The sequence below is a fragment of the Rhinolophus sinicus genome, chromosome 17 (assembly GCF_057876585.1).
Source record: "Rhinolophus sinicus isolate RSI-liver-muscle chromosome 17, RSI-T2T, whole genome shotgun sequence".
Classification (NCBI taxonomy): Eukaryota; Metazoa; Chordata; class Mammalia; order Chiroptera; family Rhinolophidae; genus Rhinolophus; species Rhinolophus sinicus.
In genome coordinates, this window is record NC_142517.1 from 29,522,681 (window position 1) to 29,546,029 (window position 23,349).

Here is a 23,349-nt window from a genome sequence, read left to right on the forward strand (position 1 = left end):
CTTTACGTTCTCACAAGAGACCCAGGACATAGAAGGTTTTGCATCCATCTGACAGATGGGAACAGAGAGGCTTAAAGTTAGGTTAAGAATTTGCTTAGTCACAAAGCTAGCCAACACTTGAGCAGGGATCTGAACCCTTCCTCTGACCCCACGCACAAATCATCATTACTTAGCTTACGGCAGTTCACGTACTTACTGCTACATCTGCGTAATTATCTAAACGCAAGCAACACAATCTATAGACATTTGCTATTCACCAAGATACAGCTTGATTCCAAGTAAATGACGAAGACAATTTCCTGCTCACCTTCCAGCACAGCTTGGATTTCAGTGGAGACGCTTTTCAGGCAGTTATACAGATTCTGGACTGTGGCATTACTCTGCTGCTTTTCTTGCCACTTCTTCAGCATCCTAAACTTACAGGCTGTATCAGTTTCCTTCTTCTCCCGGATAGTATCAATATCGGTAATATCCAACTCCAGGTTGACAAGGGCAACTTTTACCCACTCCTTCCCCAACTTCTCAGCAAGGGTAATCAACTGAGTGTCTGTTAAAGGGGTCTTCGCTCCATCTAAAAGCAAATGAGGAATTCAATAGCTCTTCTCAACACTTCAGTCATTAATAAGCAACTTATAATGAAAGTGGATTCTGCTTCTATGAAAAAGGATACTATGATTTGTGTAACTGTTACTACTTTTAAAATATATTTAATGCCAAAAAAATCCCTGCTTTCCAAAACATCTTAAGGACTAGGGGGGAACTATTTCATATAATTAACATTAAACTGGGGTATAATGTTCACAACGATAATTCAGGGATGAGACAGAGCAGCACAGATTAGATTGGAATTAAAAAATTCAGACACCAAAAAGTAATTTATGTGGCTCAAAAGGCAAAATGCATAGCTTTGCCCTTGCCCACCTCTGAGTCTCTATCTAAATGTTAGCACCGCAAAAGGGGGCAGCAGGAGATCTGAATTGCAGTCTTCATTATGCCATCTCCTGGCTTTAGAGGAAAAGCACATTCCACAGAAAAGTCAGGTATCTGTAATACCTGTTGACCTCTAAGGAAGTGTCATAATCTTGGAAGGGCATAGATTTTCCAACGCAAACAACTGGCCCCATAAAAAATATTAGCCCTATCATTAAACTAGATTTTCAACAATCACTTTTATTAGCTGGTTGTGCTCTGGTGTGGGCTCGCTCGCTGGCTGCAGTTTCTTCAGGTAAAGATCCTCAGGGCATTACAAATACTGGAGGGGACATCAGAAGGGAATGAGAGGTAAGAAGGCTTCCTGCCCCCTCTCCAGGACTGCAGCACCTCTGCTCATCCAAAGCCAACAATGTATTAATGTGGATCTAACGTGTATTCGGACCCTTCCCCACCTTGGTTTCCTCTCCAACTTTCTAGACTCAAGAATGGGTTCTGGAAGACGGCCTGCGCCATCTAGTGGTTTCCTGATACATGGCCAATCTCTCCTTGCTCTCAAAACCAACTGTCAAGGAAAACCGTGCAGGGAACCTATTAAAAATGCAAGTTCTCAAGACTATCCCAAAACCCACTGGATCAGTCTCTGTGCTGAAATTTTAACAAGATCTCAAAGTGATTCTGTTCAAGTTGAGCACTGACCATATTTTGAAAAGCAACAGAGTGATATACCGAGTCTGAAACTACAAGGCTAGTGACTGGCTATCTCAAAGAATGCTGTGGAAATACCTAAACAAAAATAAATCTGTATTAATTTGTTTCTTGTGAACCCATATTGTCAACTCCAAAAAGACTGGAAATCCTTAATCTTTCTAAGTGTGTTTGATAATTTTAATTCTATTTCTAGCTACTTGGTATTGGCGCTAATTTTCGCCAAATATTGGCTAATTTTAAGTAGCCAAATAATTGCATGAAATAAGAAAAACTTGTTCTATACATCAATTTAATATAAAATTGTGTCCCATTCAGTTACAAGATGAGTAAGTTCTTAGGATCTAATGTACAGCATGGTGATTACAGCTAATAATACTGTATCATATACTTAAAATTTGCTGAGAGTAGATCTTAAGTGTTCTCATCACCAAAAAAAAAATAGTAACTATGTGAGGTGATAGACATGTTAATTAACTTGATTAGTATTTACAATTTCACAATGTATATGTATATCAAATCATCATGGTGTACTTTAAGTATATACAATTTCATCTGTCAATTGTATCTCAATAGAACTAGAAAAAATTGTATCCCAATTTAGTTACGTCTAAAAAATAATTCCAGAGCCTCATTTATTTTGTTGACTTAATAATAAACATTTCTGTAGTGATATACAGTAAAATCACACGTCATCCTCAAAGCCTCCTGCTCTACGAAGTGAAGAATACCTTATTTCACTTTAAAGAGTTTATATGCTTTCAGAGATTCATACCTTCTTACAATAATAGTAAAATAAAAGGTATTCTGATGAAAAGGTTAATTTGGAGACTTACATGAGATCCCTAAAAGCTTGAGACCTTGTCTCATATAATTTGTGTCTGGATTTTTAAACTTATATTTGTGAATTCTTGCTGGACTTGCATTTTCTTTTTTTAAAACTTTTATTTATTTAAATGTGTTTTTCCAGGACACATCAGCTCCAAGTCAAGTAGTTGTTTCAATCTAGTTGTGGAGGGCACAGCTCACAGTGGCCCATGTGGGGATCGAACAGGCAACCTTGTTGTTAAGAGCACTGCGCTCTAACCAACTGAACTAACCGGCCGCCCTTGGACTTGCATTTTGAGCTACACACTCCATCTTCTGGCTCCTTAGAGTACTGTACATGTTTTAAATCTCTTACTGTATTTTCACAACTACAGAGCCTTGGTGTCTGCCATTTAATTGAAAGAAACTGAGCTCTGCCTCTAATACCTGAGCTGGAGGTGCCCCACCTGGATTTAGCTAAGAACTGTGAAGCCAGTGAATGCACCCAGGGGCAGTCACGTGGACACGGACAGTCATTCACTCAGTCAGCGTTCATTATCGGCTACATAAAGGCTCCATGCTCAGTGCTATGGGAAATGTAAAGATGGACCGGTTATGACCCTACCTTTAAGGACTGCAAGGGACCCCCCCCACCCCCCCTTCCCTCAATGCTGCTAGGACTGAGTGAAGTGTTGGAGTGGGGAATCAAGCTGGAAAAGTAGGCCGGGGCAGGCCAAGGAAGACCCTTACGCATGCCTGAGGAGCCTAGAGCACAGGGAGGAGGTACGTGGGAGGGCAGCACAACTCGGATGTGGTTCTAGAAAGACAGACCAAAGAGCACGTGTGCTGGATGAACGTCAACGGGGAGACCAGGGAAAATGATTTGCAGCCACTGATGACACTGTTACACACCTGAGGTGTCCACGGTGTCCACCTTCATTCTTTTATCACAGACCTCCTCAGCAGGTAGGGTGCTGCTCAGTTTCCGTCGCCTCTTACCTTAAATAAATCAACCAAATCAACAAATTTACTTTATGTTTATTGTTTTCTGGTCTCCACTATTTATCTTTATTGTTATGTTTTTATTAATCCATCATGTTTATTACTTTCTAGTGACCTTCAGTCTGGATTTCCTTTTTAAATCACCATTCAGGTAGAAACACACTGAAAATGGGATTCTAAGGTAGTTCGGCAGATTAAGAGCGTGACAGAGCACTTACCAGATTCTTAACGAGACAACCTTTGCGCAGCAACGTAGAAATCACAGCGGAGGGAAGGAATACAAGAGTGGGTTAAAATTCGTTTCGTGTCTAGTTACGAGCACTTACCACTTGTGCTGCTTTTTGAAATGTTCCGAGTTTGGTCCTGCTGAACCCAGTCACCTGTTCAAGTACAATGAGCATCAGTTAGAAAAAGTGGCATGAAATTGGATTCAAGAAATCAGTGTGTGAAAAGCGTGCGAAGCTCTAGAGTCTTCGCCACCTCTTGGAAGTGCAAATACGAGTTTGGGGATTAACTTTAGGTAGGTAGGTACATGCACGAGGGAGACGTTTTGAGATAAATAACAATTACTCCTTCCAACAGGTCTTGTCAGGGAAGTGTTTCCCAAACACAAGGCCTCTGCACATCACTGTCATGACTTTTGTCACAACCGTATGCCAGGTGAAATGTTCTTTACTTAGTATTTCTTTAAATCTATAGCTACTACACAGAGAACAACACTGGCGTCAATTGCCATATGGACAAGGGAGACATAAAAGTAAGCACCTTTTTATTTTAAATATATTTATATGTACTCCACCCAAAACAGCCTCATATGTTTTCATTCCGTACTTGGGAAAACATTGTGCTTGAGGTTCTTTCTGGACACGTCATTGTGATTCAACACGACCTTCCTTCCTCGTGTGAAATTTAGCCCCGGCTCTATGAGGCGCCTACGTCTCACACAGGTCTTCTCTAAGTCCCTTTCGTGAAGGTCCCTTAAGGGTGATGACTAATCTCACGGAACCATTAGCTTAGGCCAAAAATAAATACATAAATAAATATGGAGACCAGAAACATCTTACAATGCAGAGTACTAGTAAAGAAGTTGTTAAAAAAAAATCAAACATAGTAAGAAGTCTTATGAAGTGGTCTTTAAAACTGCCAAGAGACTTGTTTTTAGTCCAGAAGAACATCCATTAGGCAGTTGCTACATGTTAAATACCTCTATTACCAGAGCCTTCGTGGTGACTGAAAAGGAACATCTTTCAGGTTCATTTTATTTGAACACATTAATGAATACCAAGAAAAACAACACAATCCACAACACAGAGGCCCAGCTAGATTCTTTACAGGTAAATAATTTTAGCTTGGATAAAAGGGCTTGTTTCAAACGGGCTAATTTTAAGGGTGTAATATTGGGAATAGGAACCAATCATATCGAAAAGGCTCATGCTTAAACTAGGACTGAGAATTCCGAAATAATTAGATCAGGTTTTGTTTCCAGAGTATACAGACATGACAGGAAAACCAGACTCCACACATAACCCAATGGATACAAAAGAAACGAGCTGAAAAAGCATTCAAATGTTGTTCAGATGATAAAGAGATTTTCAGAGCACGTAACAAATCCTCCATGTTACGGCATTTGTACAGCAAAATAAAAATTCTGGAGGACAAAAGGAATGAAAGAGTGGGTTACAACTCCTTCAGCGTCCAGTTACTGGCACCTACCACTTGTGCTGCTTTTCGGAATCATACTGTAGTCAACACTGCACTATGTGTGACACTGGGAACGAGTTAAGGTAGCATAACCCAAAATGCAACTGATGCAAAAATAATTTCTACTACAAACATGTGGCACTGGCAGGAGCGACCTCAATGCCATTTGCAGATGAGGATACTGCAGCCACACGCGGGTGAGAGACTGGTCCCCACTCCCACATGGAGCTGGTTAATTCCAGGGCTGGAACTAGGGTCCATATGACCTCACTCCCAACCCGATGCTTCTGTCTCCCTTCTGGCTCCCAAATGTGATCACTGTACACATGTCTGTTATTCGATAAACTTCCTTCAAGTAGAATTGGAGGTCAAGCTCAGATCTGCCTGAGGAACAGGATGGGGGCACCTACCTGGTGTCCCCTGAGACTCCCCTCTCCACAGGGGGGCCCCTCCTACCTCACTAAGAGCAGGAGAGGATGTTAAAGAGGGGCTTGTGAGAGGGCTTCCCAGCACCAAAATGCTAAACAGGGAGACTGCAGTACCACTGTAATCAGAGACAGTGGGAGCTACCAGCTGAAGACCCAAGAGGCAGAATCAGGCAAATGAGACATGTAATCAGCCAAAATACACATCTAAATCCAGGTCACGGAAGAGATTTTGTCACAATACCCCTAATTCACATGAAAATATCTGAGATCCAAACCTCAGAATGGTAAGGGGGAAAACACAATTCTACTGGCCAGACCCACCGTGTGAAACCTGCCTACACGCCTGAACCACCCACTGACCTCCAGCGATCTGCATGTGGGTAACTCCAGAGCTGGCACTTCTGCTCTAGGAGCTGGGGCCTCTGTTTCCCTTCATCAGATTTTAAATATTATGATGACAGGACAGACCATTACTTTATTTGCTTTCCTTCCCCACCGCCCCACAAACCAGTTTTCATCCAAGAAACAAAACACTTACATTCTCTCAGTTTCGCTTTCCATACAATTTCATCGGAATCCATTTCAACCAACAGTAATTTAAACTCCACTGGTTGCTCTAAATACACTTCAATATAACTTTTCAATTTTAAAAGTGAACCATCCACAAATTCAATTTCCTTAAAAAAAAAAAAGTGATTTTTTTTTTAAATGGAAAAGTTTTGCATTGACAACATAAATATCAAATAAAGAGTGATGACAATTAGGAGGGTTAGTGCTCACTCGAATGCTCACTGACCTTTTGACCATGGAAATCTCATTCCTTAATCACACACCCTCTTATCCTCTTGCTTCTGGCCCCTCCTACTCCAACCTCCTTTTATGCTTCATTGAGGCTTCCAGTCCCTTGGCCCCATTTTCCTATAGCTTAACTTTCTAGCCCTTTCCTGTTTCAATGTTTCGTATTCCCAAATGAGAATGTGTGCTCACCCTTTCCTAAGTGTTTGTACACTTCCTCACCATCTTGTGCTTAGATCATTCGACAATCTGGAACAGATTCAACAACATTTATAGAAGAAAGCTGGGTGTTTTATGCACTCATTGAACGTGGAGCCACCTTCCCCCAACAAATCTTTTGTTTTGTTTTGTTTTTGGCTATTTTATGGATAAAGAATCTCAGAGAAGAGAATTAACTTGCCCAAGTCCACATCTACGAAGTGGTAGAACTGATTGTGGACCCACACCTTCCGACTCCAGAGTGTGAGCTCTGAACCACTACACACACTGCCTCCTGCCTTCCACCTCCTCTGCCCCTCTCCTGACTGGCTACCAAACCTGAAGGGAGAAACGCATTTTTAAAAAACACAGGCATACCTCAGTTTATTGTACTTTGCTTTACTGTGCTACATGGATCTTACCGTTTTTCTAAGTTGAGGTTTGTGGCAATCCTACATGAAGTCTATTAGCACCACTTTTCTAGTGGCATTTGCTCATTTCACATCTCTGTCACATCTTGGTAATTCTCTCAATATTTCAGACTTTTTCATTATTATATTTGTAATGATGATCTGTGATCAGCGATCTTTAATGTTACTTTTGTAATTGTCTTGGGGCGTCAGGAACCACACCCATATAAGAGCTTAATCGATAAACGTTGTGTGTGTTCTGACTGCTCCACAGACTGACCGTTCATTCCCTCCTCTCCCTTCCCCTGTTCAGGCCTCCTGATTCCCTGAGACACAACAATGTTAAAATCAGGCCAATCAATGGCTTCCGTGAGTTCAAGTGAAAAGAACAGTCATATGTTTCCCACTTTAAATCACAAGCTAGAACTCATTAAGCTTAGTGAGGAAGAAGTGTCAAATGCCGAGACAGACCAAAAGCTAGGCCTCTAACGCCAAACAGTTAGCCTAATTCAAAGCAAGTCCCTAACTCTCTTCAATTCTATGAGGCTGAGAGAGGTGAGGAAGCTGCAGAAGGAAAGTCTGAAGCTAGCAGGGGTTTAAAGAAAGAAGCCATCTCCATAATACAAATGTGCAAGGTGAAGCAGCAAGTGCTGCTGCAGCAAGGTATCCAGAAGATTCAGCTAAATGATAAATGAAGGTGGCTGCCATAAACAACAGATTTTCAGTATAGATGAAACAAGCTTATACTGGAAGGTGCCATCTAGGACTTTCATGGCTAGAGAGGAGAAGTCAATGCCTGGCTTCAAAGCTTCAAAGGATAGGCTGACTCTCTTGTTAGGGACTAATGCAGCTGGTGATTTTAAGTTGAAGCCAAAGCTCTTTTACCACCTTCCGAAAATCCTAAAGCCATTAAGAATCATGCTAAATCTACTCTGACTATGCTCTAGGAACAATAAAGCCATATGACAGCACACATGGCTTACTGAATATTTTAAGTCCACTGTTGAGACCTACTGCTCAGCAAAAAGATCCCTTTCAAGATACTACTGCTCTCTCACAACGCACCTGGTCACCCAAGGGCTCTGATGGAGATGTACAACGAGATTAATGTTTCCATGCCTGCTAAGACAACATCCTTTCTGCAGCCCATGGATCAAGGACTAATTTAAACTTTTCAAGTCTTATTATTTAAAAGATACATTTCCTAAGGCTATAGCTGCCATAGATAGTGGTTCCTCTGATGGCTCTGGGCAAAGCCCATTGAAAACATTCTGGAAAGGATTCACCATTCTAAATGCCATTAAGAACATTTGTGATTCATGGGAAGAGGTCAAATATCAACATTAACAGGAGTTTGGAAGAAATTGATTCTTCCAATCCTGAAAGTCATGGGTGACTCTGAGGTGTGCAAGACTTCAGTGCAGGAAGTAACTGGAGAAGTGGGGGAAACAGCAAGAGAACTAGCACCGAAAGTAGGGCCTAAAGATGTGACTGAATTGCTACAATCTCAGGATAAAACTTTAACAGATGAGGAGTTGCTCCTTATGGATGAGCAAAAAAAGTGGTTTCTTGAGATGGAATCCACTGGTGAAGATGCTGTGAAGATTGTTCAAATGACAAAAAAGGGATTTAGGATATTACATAAGCTTAGTTGATAAAGCAGTGGCAGGGTTTGAGAGGATTGTCTCCAATTTTGAAGAAGTTCCACTGTGGGTAAAATGCTACCAAACAGCCCTGCATGCTGCAGAAAAATTGTCTGTAAAAGGAAGAGTCCATCCATGTGGCAAATTTCATTGTTGTCTTATTTTAAGAAATTGCCACAGCCACCGCAGCCTTCAGCAACCACCACCCTAATCAGTCAGCAGCCGTCAACACTGAGGCAAGACCTTCCACCAGCAAAAAGTTGCCATTCACTGATGGCTCAGATGATGGTTGGCATTTTTTAGCAAGAAAGTATTTTTTAAATACAGTATGCATATTGTTTTTTTGGACATAATGCTACTGCACACTTAACAGGCTACAGTATAGTGTAAACATAACTTTTATATGTGCTGGGAAACCAACCAATTTGTGACTCACTTTATTGTGATATTCACTTTATTGTGGAACAGAACCCGCAACGTCTAGAAGGTCTGCCTGTGTATCTGAACTGCACTGGGCATAGCCATCGTAAATCAATGACCTTAACCAGTCCCTCTCTTTTTCCATTCCAAACCACTAGCATTATCCTCTCAACCTTCAAAGAGTCACCAGGGCCTATAAAGCCTAGACAACATCTACCCTGGCCCCACTCTCCCCAAAGCCCTCCACTTTCCAGTTTCCCAGAAGCCATCTCAGGGCCTTGAGCCCAGCTACACATTCCCAAGACCTCACTTAGGCCCTGCAGTTCCTTCTTCCAGGAGAGGTCATCTCTTCCAGTGAAGAGATTCTCTCACCCTTCACACCCAAAACAAATGTCACCACACGGAAAGCCTCCCTGAAAACCCACTGCACTTTGTACCCACCCCGATGGAAATACCACATTATATTAAAACTATTTCTTTACAGGATTATAGTATTTCTCCCTTTATGCTGGCATTTTGGAGGGAAAAGATCATGACTTACTTATTTTTCAATTCTTAGGATAATATCCCAGGCTGACTTGTAATAGGCACTATTTATTGGTAAATGTCAGTTAAACAAATCATTAATGGTATAAAACCAGTAAGAACACCTTAGATTTATATAGTTTTACAAACTTCAGAGCACCCCCAAACCATTACCTCATATGATCCTTAGAGCAATGCTGGGAGATTATTCCCATTTTAAAGGCCCCAAATTTGGTTAAGAGAGAGCACACAATTAGACTATTCAAAGTCCTCTAGCCACCAACATCTTTATATGAAAGAATTCTTGCAACCATCTCGGTCTCTTCCTGGGCACATTCACCCATTCAGTACGTCCTGTTCCCTCTCCTATTGGCTCTTAACCTTGGCAGCACATTACAGTCACCTTGGAGCTTTAACAAGCCCAATGCCCTGGCCATTCCTGGAACAATTAAGTGAGTATTTCTAGAGGTGGGATCCCTCTAGGTGAGCCACAGACTTCTTTAGAGCACCTCAGGGAATTCCATTATGCAGCAAAGGCCAACAATCACTGTTCTAAGCAAACCCTTCAAATCCATTCCCACCTCCCAGACAAGGCTGCAGTTTGCTTCTTGTGCCTGCTTTGCACATGACTTTCCTCAGCTGCATTGTTGTTAAGGCTCAAATGATACTGGGTTTGACGAAACTCTTTGAAAGGGAACAGGTCAGTCTGCGTGCAAAAATTAAGGCTAATCAACCAGATCGCTTGTACATAGGGCACTAAGACCCTAATAATATAATAAAATAATGCAACATGGACCACTACAATTAGCTCTCTCTTGCTCCACAGTTTAATATAATGGAATGAAAACATGTTTTCAACTTTTCATATGCAATAAAAAACAAACAGAATGAGGTATACAAAAGGAATTTCCACACAGATGTCTGGATAAGCTATGGTACACGTTCAGAGCACATAACGAAAATAAGTTTTAAAAATAATTTAGTCATTTCCGAGAAACCAAAATCACTTATGAACGCCATGGTGTGTACAGTGAATAGTTTAAATCTAAATGAGAGTATGTTCCCATTACTATTTTTCAAATGCCTTCCAGTAAGAAAAGCTGAATATCCCTTGCTAGCAATTCCTTTCCATTAACCTTTAATGCTCTGTGACTTAAAATTAAACTTAAGTTTTTTATTCCTTTGAAGCTAACACTGTTTGAAGAATTTAATAAAATATTCAAGAACGTTTCAAACCTTTCATAAAGGAATGTGATTAGCTAGTCTATTTTTGCAATGGTCGCAGATAATTCTGAAATTCAATAAGCTACAAGATTGGCAAAGCAGCTGTTTTTTTAATAAATAGGAAATGAAAAAAATGAGAACAAAATGCATTAGTTTTAAACTTTCAAAATACCATGTATCTAAGAACTATACATCCCTGCTCCTACTCCAAGTTGATTTTTAAAATCTATACCTCTGGGGTAATATCAGCTTCTGGTTGACTGATCAGTTTGTATCTCTTCCCATTCTGCAGCAACTTCTGGCAAACAGGAGGCTTGTCGATTTTCATGAATTTCTTAGAGGAGTGCTTTACAGACTTGGAAATATCCTAAGGATGGAAACAGGTTTTGGTTTTGAAATTCATCAGGAACAACTGTAAGAACTGTAAGCATCCAAGCGGTGCAGTGCCGGCCTGCATCGTCTGCGTTCCCTCCTACAAACTGACAGCAATGGAGCAACTGTCACCGTCCTCTCTAAAGAAACGCCACAGAAGCTGCAGTGCCTTCCATCTGCACTGCAGCCTCCTACATCTCCAAACGTCTTTCTGCAGAAGCTCTACAGCCAAAAGCAACACATACGACCTGGGTGGCACCAACAGTTTCCTCCTGAAGGACTTGAGAAAATTAAAGGAGCACCAGCATTGTACATTTACACTAATTACAGGCCCGTCCTGGGAACAGAAAGCAACTATTTTACCAGACTTAGTTCCAGTTGACTCAGTGTTTGTTTCTACCCAGCACTTTATATATGTTTCCATCCTTATTTTCACACGTTTCCATAGCCTTAGAGGGGACACTGATTTTATATGCATCGTGTGTATGCCCCAAAGAGGTTAAAGTAACCTTTGACCCTCGTTCTCTTGGTAAAGCAGTTACACAGCTGACATAAAATTTAGGTTTCCTGAAGGCAAAGTTCAAGGAAATGTTTTCCTGTATGGGGAAAAAAAATCAATCCAAGAAGAAGAGTGTAAGCATAAAACACCCACCAGGAAGGACTTCCTGCCTGAGCCAGGCATGCTCCCTATTGTCTAGTGACATTCTCCTCTACCTCTGCGGATACCATCAGCTCCTTAGCCCAGCTTCCCAGCAAGCACGGATAATGCCCTCTTAACTAACTGAATTTACTTTTAAAAAATAAAAAGTTCAAAATATACATACATATAAAGTTCACTAAATAACAGAGTACTTATTCCAAAGCTATGCTAATTATATTTTATTTTTATTTTTATTTTATTTTTTATTTTATTAAATTTATTGGGGTGACAATTGTTAGTAAAATTACATAGATTTCAGGTGTACAATTCTGTATTACATCATCTATAAATCCCATTGTGTGTTCATCACCCAGAGTCAGTTCTCCTTCCATCACCATATATTTGATCCCCCTTACCTTCATCTCCCACCCCCCACCCCCCACCCCCCACTAATTATATTTTAAATGGGATTGTTTTTATACCATTTGAAGACTAGCTTCCCAAGTTGAACATATTAACTTTAATGAGATTACAGGAAGTATATTTTACCTTCTTAGGAAGAAACTAAAAGCCTATCAGTTAATAAAGTTTTTAAGCTTTCATAATATATACTGCTAATTATAATCACTATAACTTATTTTTAAAGACAAGTAAACAAACATGACAACCTAATACACTGTGAGTAGTTTGATGTAAATTCCGTAACTCAAATTATAACTCATCAATTTTTACACTTTATTATAAATCTAATGCTTGTATTTTTAACTTACGTCAAACTCTGATCTCAAATCTCAAAGCATAGTTTTGAGTCACTGTTTTATCTCTTTACTTTGTTCATTTCAGTTCTCTAACCACCTCTCAGCCATTACAACTATACTGACAAAGGCGAAAGGTACGAAAGGAGGTTCAATTACAACTATTCTAATTTACACAGGAGTTCAGAAAATGGGCTAAACATCACAGCCTTACTCTACATTCTGGAAAACTGAACCATGATGAACATCCAAACCCCACGAAGAATATCCAAATCCCCCTCTCCTTCCCTCAAGTACAATAGGTGAATCATGAAGATTTGCTGCTACAAAACACAGAAGGCTGAACGCATGAACCACAGGTCTATTTTTATCCGAAACATTGTTCTGAATGAAATGAGTTAACCTGGGAGGCCCATCTTATCTGAGGAGCTTCAGGCCAAGGAGAAATCTCAAGTCGGTCACCCTACAATTGACCCAAAGACCTCAAACGTCTCCCCAGTGTTTTCCAGAGCAAGTGTTTCTCACACTCTAAAGTGTGGACGGCTCCCCTGGGAATCCTGTCGAGTGCACGCTCTGATCCTACAGATCGGGAGTAGGACTGAGGTTGGGCTAAAATTGTAAGAAGCTCCCCACTGATGCCGATGGTCCTGGTCCCCGGACCACACTTTGAGTAGCAATGCAGCAGAAGACAGCTGGCCTCGGCTGTCCATGAGGCAACCATCTCCAGGCCAGGTCTGCTTGCCTGGGCCACCCTCATCCCTGGAGAGCTATTTCCCATCTGTTGTCTTCTCGATGCTGTTTACATGTATAGACAACCATATTCCATGGATCTGAGGACTCGGCACAGACCTAGACGCTGACCTTATAATCACTGTAGCTAAGCGCCAAGTTAGACCCAGGCTGTGGGGCTATTTAACAGGGACAGGACCTGCACCTAAACATGGTGCAATGTTTGAACACAAAGTAGTCAACATCTACCATTCATTTTTATTGGCTTTACCTTGATGAAGGACTCGTTATTGGTTGCTACGTACACGCGAAAAGACAAGGATGGATTCTGGTCAATGACTTTGTACAGAACCACAGCCCCATGGTGGTATAACGTCTCTTCACTTTGAATAACAGGTCCCACAGGAGAAAGAGAGCTCACGTGCCATTTGACATGGGACGCAGAATGATCCACAGGATATTCTAATGAGGCCCCAGAACGTTTGACATGCAAGACTTTGAATGTCATATTAACGTCATGGTCTGTTAAAACATGAAAGTAAATTAGTGTTCCAGGTGTTGTGTGGGTTACACATATACTCTCATAAACACATGCGCACAACAATTAAAATTTTAGCAAACAAGTACTTACGACCCAAGCAGAGGGAATGTGGCAACTGAATGGAGGTAAGACAGGTTGGGTCACATTTAACATCAAACAAAGGTCCCCCAACAGCCCAGGGCTTAACAACCAGGTCTGCGTATTTGCTCCAGGACAAAATGCAATACTTGATGTCAACTTTTCTGTTAACCTCAAATACCAGACCAGTTTCCGTGCACTCGTAAATTCCCTCCGTGTCCACCTTCAGTCTGCATTGGACAGATAAGAACACCTGTTCAGTCCTAATGTTTGGTTAGGAGGGGACTTCTTAAAATTATTTATGTTTTTAATTTCATTCAAAAACACTAAGGGAACTCTATAGCATTCTGAAGAAGCATTGCCAAAGAAAACACGTTACATAAAATGTGTGAAATTAGTTATGCGGTTTTGTGTTTCCCCTACTTGGGGTTATTTTTATGCAGAAAATTAAATGACTGATGATATTAAGTCTCCTGTATTCAAAATTACTTACAAAAATTGTCCCCTGGAAAGAAGTCTGGGGGTCACTTTTTCATTGTTTTTCTGGAGAAAAAGTACATAGATAAGTTAAGTAATATAAAAGTGAACGTTTTCTTAAATAAAGCAAATTAGAGCATTATATTTTATAATTAAAAGATACTTACATTTTCAGCTTTACAGTGTTCACAGTGAGGTTGAATTTTAATAAATTCTAAATGACAGAAACAAAGTTTTACTTATGTGAATGTCCTTGGCATTTTCAAATAAAATTTATAAAATAAATGTATATGATACACCCAGATTATAAAATTCAAAGGTGTATGCCCCTCAGCAATAATGGTATTTAAAAGAATATTTTGGAAAACGTTTAAATTCATACCTGAATTCAAATGATCTGTGGGCAATTCTTTATCCTCCCATTCTTCACCTGTAAAAGGTATCATCACACATGTACTGACACATGTCAATCACAGGGTAAATCACCTACTACTTAAACACACACCTTCAGCTTCACAATCAACAGGAACTTTAAACATACAGAGGGTGCCAAAAAAATGTATACATATTTTAAGAAAGGAAAACTATTAAAATTGTAATACTCATTATATAACGATAACAAAAGATGAATACAAGTCACGTGTGACTTCTGCAATTACAAGAGGTGCTCAAAGTGGTTATCATCAGGGTCCAGACACTTCTGATTACGGGGAACTACTGCTTGAGCAACGTCGACCTAAGTGTCCCCTTGCATACATTTTCTTGGTACCCCTGGTATATTTAAACATCTCCATGAGTCGACTCAATGGCACATGACACATTACCATGTTTGTGAACACCACTGTAAGTCTAATGCATGAAAATAAGTTTGAATGTGACTCAAGTTTCAATGCACCCATCTTGGCACATATGTCTGTATCTGATCTTTTCATACAGCAGCCACCACTCTCATCATCCTTCAACCTGCTCCTCAGGTCCTCTAACAGCACGGGATGAGGAGAATGGTATGAATTAGACAACACAAGAGGGCAAGCACATTGCCTCGCTCTTACCCTGAGTGGCAGCTTCCTCGGTGAAAGACTCTCCTAGCTCCCCATCTGTGGAGACAACAAGGGCTTAGGACACAGGCAACTTCATTAGTTATTCCTCACCTACCATAGGCCAGCGTCAACTGGACAGCTGCAGCCCCCACTGAGGAGTCATTCACGGGGACCAGGAGTCAGGAATTAAGCTGGAGTCATCATCCCCAAGATAACGCTTGGCGGGCATCAGCCCTCCAGGTTATTATAGAGCTAGAGAGAGATTAGCTTGGAAGTAAGAAAAGGGGTAACATCTGACTTTAGGCATAAACTGGAATCTGACTTTAAGTGTAGTCTGTAGGAGTCTCTGATTGAGCATGCACACTCCTCCCATACGGCTCAAGGCCCAGTGCGGCCCCGCTCCCCAGCTCCTGTCAGCCTGCCCACACTTACTGCTCTCTGATCACTCCTTGCCATGTCTCCACACCAAAGCACACTCCTGACTCAGGGCCTTGGCACATTCGTTCTCCTTGCACCAATAGTCATGTTGCTTCCTCGCTCACAGCCTTGAGGTGCTGTGCTCGAGTGTCGCCTGATCTGAGAGGCTTTCCTGTTGTCTCCCCTGCTTGATGCACACTCTTCTCTCTGCATTTTCCATCAGGGCATGCCCTCCTCCCCCACCTGGCACACTACACAGTGTTTCTGCTTCCTGCCTCTCCCCACTAGAATGCAAGCTTTATGAGGAGTGTATCTCTAGAGTCTGGTATGTGCTCAATGACTAGTTTCTGAATGCCTAGAATTCCGTAATACAAACCCGTACTACGAGAGGCTACAGCAATGAATTTTCCTATTTTCTCCACTAGCTGCTAGTTGCATGAGCTTCGGCTCTCTAGTTATGTTACTAAGTCTCTCCGTGCCTCACTTTCCCCATCTGTTAAATGGGGATTAAAATAATGCCATCCCCACAAAGTTAAGAACATTAATTACAGGTAGGGATTGTACCTGGCACTCACAAGTGCTCAGTGTGTTACCTAACTGTTAGCAACTATTATTTTGCTATGGTGATGGGCAGGAATCATTAAAAAATGCAAGAACTCTAAAGTAGACAACAACTCTGTCCCTTGGGGTCAGACCAAATGTGTCACACACTTGGTTTTACATTTTAAAGGTCTGAACAACCTTTGGGAGGGTCGCCCTGGGGGGAAGAACAGACGCCTGTGTAAGGTCCTACGCCATCACCAGTGCCAGACGGTGCAGACACTCCCGGCCAGTGCTGCAGCCCTTGCCACAAGCTGCCTAACCCGTCCAGCTATCAGTGCAGCGTTCAAGGACCAGCTTTGCAAGAGAGAAGCAGCTTCCCCAAATGGTATTTTTAAAAATGAAATGGCAAAAGGAAACGAACTATTCAGAACCCTCGACTCAGAATACTATAGATGAAAAGGTTCTGAAATACTGACCCAAGTCCTGCGCCCCACAACCCTCCAATCGTCTTTCCTTAGCCACTGTCCTTTAAAGGACCACTAAATTAGAAATTATTTAATGGCTGCACATCTACACTGTATTGCATCCACATCCCATGTTTTTCTATCTTACTGTTTGCCTTGGGAGCGCAGAGAAAGGGAAAGAGATCAGAGAATCCTAACCAGGTAGCAAATGCAGAGTCTGACAGGTTTTCCCAGCCAAGGCACAGAGATTGATCCACTTCTCCCCCAACCTGTAAGCCACAACTTCTCTTCACCCACAGCGCTGGCCAGCCCACACAGGAGCAAGCTTCCCAGGCGTAGCCCACCTGGTCCTACACCTGACCTGAGAACGGAGGTGAGCGGGAGGGTGCCTGTCCCATCTCTTCCCCCAATGTGGAGGATAACAGGCCTTTCTTTCCACAAGAGTAACCCTAGAGGAAGGTAGGGCCCCTTGGATGGAACTGGGGTTCCAAGGACAAGCATCCTCAGCCTACAGAAGATACCAGAGCACTTTCACCACTGAAGGACTACCAATCGAGCCACGGGCCAGAGCCAGCTGCTCTCTGCCCCACGCAGGCCCTGCCTGACTGCACTGACCCCAGCCGCCCACCTAATTCTGAGCCTATCTTGAGCCTCACTGACGCCAAACGCCTTCCACCTGGGTTGCCGGCCATGGTCCAGGCCTGGCTTCTGGACCTGCCTCTGGTCTCAGGTTCCCTATGGCCACTGACCCAGTTAACAGCCAGAGACAACAAAGCCGTGACCCCAACACATAGCTTTCTAATTTCATTTCTACCCTAATCCAATCTGCGGAGGCTGGACTTTAGACCACATTTTGAAGGATGGAATAATCCATCAATGTATAAAGAGGATTGGGAGTAGGAGGGCTAGAACACATTTTTTCCTTATGGGTATCAGAACGGGACATCTACGCCACAAGGTGACACAGAGATCGTCACAGGTTATCAGGACACAACACGACTACAAGAAGCTTACACTTGCCTTCAGAGACTCCCCACTGGGAAACTGCAGAGGGAGTTAGATTAAACACAGAAGGACTTCTGAATGAAGAGACTTCATTTATTTTAAAGGATTACAAAGGAGCCCTCCAACTGCGTTGTATAGTATTCGTGTTCATGGGCAGATCATGTTCTAAGAACTGGGACAAAAATACGACAGCAAAATAAAATCAGTTAAAATATAAGCTTAGTCACTCACAAAACTTTAGACAAAAACCATGATCCTATATTTAGAATCAATGTCCTTAAAGTGGTTTTCATACCCAAGTTGCTCACAAATAGCCAGAACAGCAACCCAGAAACTCGAAACCACAAATGGTACGACACTTTCCGAAGCAAACAGCTTTCTCTGTGACAATCTGGGGGCAGTGACCACCACGGAAGGAAGCCACCACAGCGGCCGCACTACAGATTAGGGTCGGTCTCTCAATCTTTTTTCCTTAGGGAAAGTGTCAGAGCAGAACCTCACAGGAGTGTCTGTATCTACGCACGACCGAGAACACGGTCCTTATATTCCAAGTGGAGTGAGCTCCAATTTTCAAAATGCTTAGAAGTGTCCTAATGTGTACCTCAGTTTTTGCACCAAAATGGATTGTGAACAAGCAACTGGCAACTCAAAAATCCCAAAGGCCATCTTCTTTCTTTCAACAACAAAAGGTAAAATTCAGAGGGAGGATATACTCACTTGTTTTTTCTGGTTTTGGCTCCTCATTCTCTGCAAAAAAAAAAAAAAAGTCTAAATCAGATTCATATGACAACTAAGAGAAAACAGGCTAATGGGAGAATAGGTAAAATGTTTGCCTTTCACCAATAGCAACCATTTCCTGTCTTTCTTCTTCAGCTCATCCTGTTTTGCCACTTCTCTTGCCAACTAGAAATTATTCCCCATGTTAAGTACTTTTTCAGTACTTTACAAAACCATGCTAGTAATTAACAGGTCCTCAAGCAATATAAGTGACATGTGCAGTACTTTAACATAAAAATAAAGGTTTATATGTTTCACTTATAAATTAAAGAGAAACACATTACTTACCAGAGTCACTTTCAGAACTGCTCTCAGAACTGCTGTCCTCTCCTAAATAAAAACATACACCAGAAATACGTAACGAATAAAATTGAGGAACTATTTTATTTCATTATCCGTATTACAAAATGGATCTAAACTCAACTAATTTCTTCTGTTAGTCAATTCTCAAGTCCAACACTAGTGTGGTTCACATACAAGGGGGCTCATTCTTCTTTGGAAATGGATAAAATAAACTTGAGTCATTTCAATATGAGCTCAGATCACACTCTGGCTGCAATAGCCATTTGATATGGGTGTCACCCAAGTCCCACCTGGCCTTGTCCTGCCCCTCTGGCTCCCATCTTGCCCCTGCACTTGTGCTCCAGAAGGTTCCGAGGAACAATGAACAGTTCTGGAGTGTAGGCACCATCTCACTGAAGCACAGGACAAACTTAGTCCATGTTGTTCAAGTACTACTGAAAAGAGTGGTCCCCAAGAATGTTCCCCCCACTTCCTCACTCCCAACTCAGCACTTCCACCCACTGCAATCCGGCTTCTGTTCTCACAACTAGTTCGGGATCCTTCCCCTGATGTGCCCCAAAACCTGTTCACCCCCACAGGAACCTCCTGCCTGCACAGGCCTCCCCCCACCGTGGTGTCTGTCCTGGTCCCCCTCCTTCCTCTCTGAGTGCCCTCCATTTGCCTCTGGGTTCCTCTTACCAGCCACCCCCTGCTACTACCCCCCAGGGCCCACTCCCCACCCCCCTTTCTACCATGAGAGCCCTAGCAGGGCATTTCACCTCCCAAAACTGCGTCCAACCTCCACCTCCAGGGGCACCGTGGGCCTCTCCTGGCCGACCACAGAAAAGCCCAGGCGCCCTGCTAGGCCAAGTTCATCCCCTCCACCTCCCCTCCTCCCTCGCTCCTCTTCCTCTTCTTCCTACGTGGCCTCACCCTCCACTCAGGATCAGAAGTCAATGAGTAAATTCATGGAAAGCTACCAGCATTATTCTCCAATCTTCCCTCGCTCGTATAACTTAATGACAACCAGAACCAAGAACTGGCAATAGTTCCATGGAGGCAGGAAAAGGTTTGACAATAATGATGGGAACAATAATAATAGCAGCTAATGGGCTAGTTGAAGCTTTTTTTACAGTATTCACTATGTACTAGGCACTGTACATGTAATTACTCATTTAGATGTATTTACTCATTTATATTTATTTACTTATTTTGCATATATACCTACATATTCTACATATATTTATGAAAGTGCTCTACGTATCATTTATACATTAGTTCTTGTAACTGCTCAATACGGTAAGCTAAGGCCAGTTCATTCACTTAGGCTGACACCACCACCAACACCACCACCTCACCATCCTACCCCAGGAAGTCTGGAGCTAGGATTTCAACGTGGACAGACTGGCCGGCTTGCAACGTTGTCATACTTCCAAGTATGATTATTAGGACTGAAGCAGTTCAACACCCAGGAGATAGATCTGGTTGGGTGTGCAGGCGAGAAGGGGAGTAGGAGGAAGCTCCTGCAGGACAGGACACCTGAATACAGGGGAGGCATCGGTTGTATGTGAACAGGTGCTGAGAAATCAAGGTGATAAGACGTGACGTTGTCCTCCAGGGCTGAAAGCACAGAGCAGCGGTTCTCAACCTTGGCTGCACCGGGAAGCACCAGGGGAACTCTCTCAACACACCATGCCTGGGACTCGGCCCTTCCTTACACGTCCTCATTTAACTGGTCTGGGGTGTGGCCTAAGCAGCAGTATTTTTTTAACGCCCTCAAATGATTCCAACGTAGCCAGATTTAAAAACCACTGGACTAGAATCAACCTATCTTCATCACACCCGTGTTCCCCCAACTCGTACACCAGATGATTGCCATTCCTTCCTCTAAGCCTTTAGAGATGCCTTCTCACTGCCTGGAAATCCTTCCCCCAGACCCCACCTGCAGAGCTCCCAGGTATCCACTAAGACCCAACCCAAATGTTACTCCTGCTGAAATTTCTCTGCACCCCACCCCGTGAGATGGGCCTCCTTTGTCGCCCTGTCGCATTTCTCCCACTGCTAAATAGTGGCTGCTTATTTAGCTGCTGGTGTGTGATCCCTGGAGGACTGATGCCCTGTGTTACCACCTTAATTACCCCACCTATCCCTACATAGCTGCTCAAGGAAGGAATGTGTACTGGATCAATGAATGCTTTGCCCAGCTTTGAAGTACCAAGCAGACCCTACCATGGCCCCTCTTTATTCTGTTGGTGCCCTCGAAGAGTCTGAGACTTCTCCAGTGCTATAATTCTGCCTGGACCAGCCCCTGGTGACCCCACCTTCTGCCCCAGGTCCCTGGAAGATGGAATCTCCTTTGGGGGTGGGTACAAGAGGAGGGTGTGAATCTGGGGCCACCTGTTCAGTTCACCCACCTGCTGGTTCTGGTCCTAGGACTCCTGGTTCTAGCTCTGCTCCCTAAAACTCTAGAACCATTTTTCTGCCTTATGGCACAAATTTGAGGACTAAATAAGATATCTGTAAAGAGTGACCAGCCCAGGGCCTTAGTAAGTGGTAGCTGTTTTTTCTAATAGGTCACATTCACTCCTAAACTTCTGTGACAGGCACTGGCTAACCCTGTTATTACAAAGCACTAAACCTTCCCATATTTGTGCAAGGGCGAGCTCATTTGTTCTCTGATTCCAGTGATCTGACCTTCTTCAGTCTCTGGAAGGAAGCACTATATGTACGCTCTCCCACATCAGGGCCTCATTACACCTGCAAGTCCCTTGAACTAAAAACAACTCTAACAACTCTTTTACTCATCTTTACCGTTACCCCAATTTATCACCTCCTCAAGGAAGCCTCCCAGGACTACCACAGCCAAGTGGATCCCCCCTGGCCGGGCTTAAGGAGCACCTGTATGAGGTAAGTGTGGTCGGTCTAGAAAATGGCTTAATTGCCCCATCAGATAAATCCTGTTTCACTAAGTACAGCTTTATCACCAAATTTTAAAGTAATTGATTACACTAGAATAGGTAATCATAAAACTTTAAAATGTATTCAACTCTTTTAAGTAGAAAGATAAAAGTCCCTACCTTTCACTCAGATTGTTTGAAGTAAATCAGAAAAATAAATGGTAATTTATCTTGCTATGAATTGTTTATTTTGTAAAAATCTCACTTGGGCATTTACCAATATTAATCATATATATCCCTTACCTGACTTAGAGTCCTTTGAAGTATCTAGGTTGGAGCTAGGGCAATCTAAATTTTGAGAAAGAAATAAAGGTTAAGAGTGTAAATATAAGCACAAAATAAAATATTATGTTCCTTTTTGTAAAAGCCACTAAGCCAATAATAATAGAAACACCCTCTTCTATAAATTGAATCACTTTTTTAGACCTAAAGCAGCCTTGCATGTCAAACTAATAAAAATGATGGCATATTATCTGGGGGAAAAAAGATTTCGACCAGGAAACATTAAGCCTTTTCCAGTAGAGGGAGAACAGAAAGCCAACAAACTTTAGAATTACATTTGGTTGGTTCCCTGGTAAACTCTCAATTTTGTGCCAAAGTAGCTGTATTGTTTCTTTGATTGATCAGCTCATCAGCTCCCTAAAAACATCCCTGGCAATTAAGTAACTTGACCCCCAAAGGAAAAAAGCACCTGATTTTAGATCTTGTAACCTAAGGACAGACAATAGCGTTCCTATAACAAAGAAGTGATGACTTTCCTTAGGCAAACAACTGTCAACAGTTTGGTGAAGTGACACAAATTCATTGAAGATAAGGCCCTGAACTTGACAGATAAGGTGGGACCAGACCAGAAAAGGCCTTGAATGCAATTAGGAAGAACTGGCATCCACGATGGTTCTCTCATATGGAGACTCAGAGAGCTTCAAACGGGAACGGGCCTTGGACTTCCCCAAGATGTTGAGGGCCATTGGCGGGCACTGATGCTGAGGACAGATCAAACTTCAGAGAGCCTGACACAGAAACCACTGCAGAGGTCCAGCTACAAAGTAATGAGAGGCTAGGCCCGTGTGGGTGGCCATGGGCATGAAGAAATCATAGATGAAGGAGAAGAGGGGTTTGCAGAAGTTACCAACAATGTTAAATAAAACAAGGACATTTCTGTGTATGGAAGGACTGCTCCATACGTGTTTCTCCAAAAATAAGACCTAGCCGGACAATCAGCTCTAATGCGTCTTTTGGAGCAAAAATTAATATAAGACCCGGTCTTATTTTAATATAAAACCGGGTCTTATATAATATAATGTAATATAATATAATATAATATAATATAATATAATATAATATAATATAATATAATATAATATAATATAATGATATAATGCCCAGTCTTATTTTACTATAACACCGGGTATAATATCAGGTCTTATATTAACTTTTGCTCCAAAGGATGCATTAGAGCTGATGGTTTGGCCAGGTCTTAT

At 42.1% G+C, this 23,349-nt stretch overlaps 1 protein-coding gene across 2 annotated transcripts in view; it reads right to left on the reverse strand.

Moving 5' to 3' along the window:
* Nucleotides 1–23,349, reverse strand: part of LOC109447523 (uncharacterized) — a 38,768-nt gene that overhangs the window by 2,901 nt on the left and 12,518 nt on the right. For both annotated transcript variants that reach the window (XM_019731950.3, XM_088794578.1), the window contains exons 3-16: nucleotides 22,112–22,156; nucleotides 18,918–18,959; nucleotides 18,570–18,599; nucleotides 15,436–15,480; nucleotides 14,766–14,813; nucleotides 14,551–14,597; nucleotides 14,400–14,449; nucleotides 13,919–14,136; nucleotides 13,559–13,809; nucleotides 11,024–11,158; nucleotides 6,115–6,253; nucleotides 3,774–3,827; nucleotides 3,358–3,444; nucleotides 308–571 (exon numbers count right to left, since the gene is read on the reverse strand). In XM_019731950.3, the coding sequence (XP_019587509.3) occupies nucleotides 308–571; nucleotides 3,358–3,444; nucleotides 3,774–3,827; nucleotides 6,115–6,253; nucleotides 11,024–11,158; nucleotides 13,559–13,809; nucleotides 13,919–14,136; nucleotides 14,400–14,449; nucleotides 14,551–14,597; nucleotides 14,766–14,813; nucleotides 15,436–15,480; nucleotides 18,570–18,599; nucleotides 18,918–18,959; nucleotides 22,112–22,156 (1,455 nt within the window). The remainder of the gene's footprint in view (nucleotides 1–307; nucleotides 572–3,357; nucleotides 3,445–3,773; nucleotides 3,828–6,114; nucleotides 6,254–11,023; nucleotides 11,159–13,558; nucleotides 13,810–13,918; nucleotides 14,137–14,399; nucleotides 14,450–14,550; nucleotides 14,598–14,765; nucleotides 14,814–15,435; nucleotides 15,481–18,569; nucleotides 18,600–18,917; nucleotides 18,960–22,111; nucleotides 22,157–23,349) is intronic.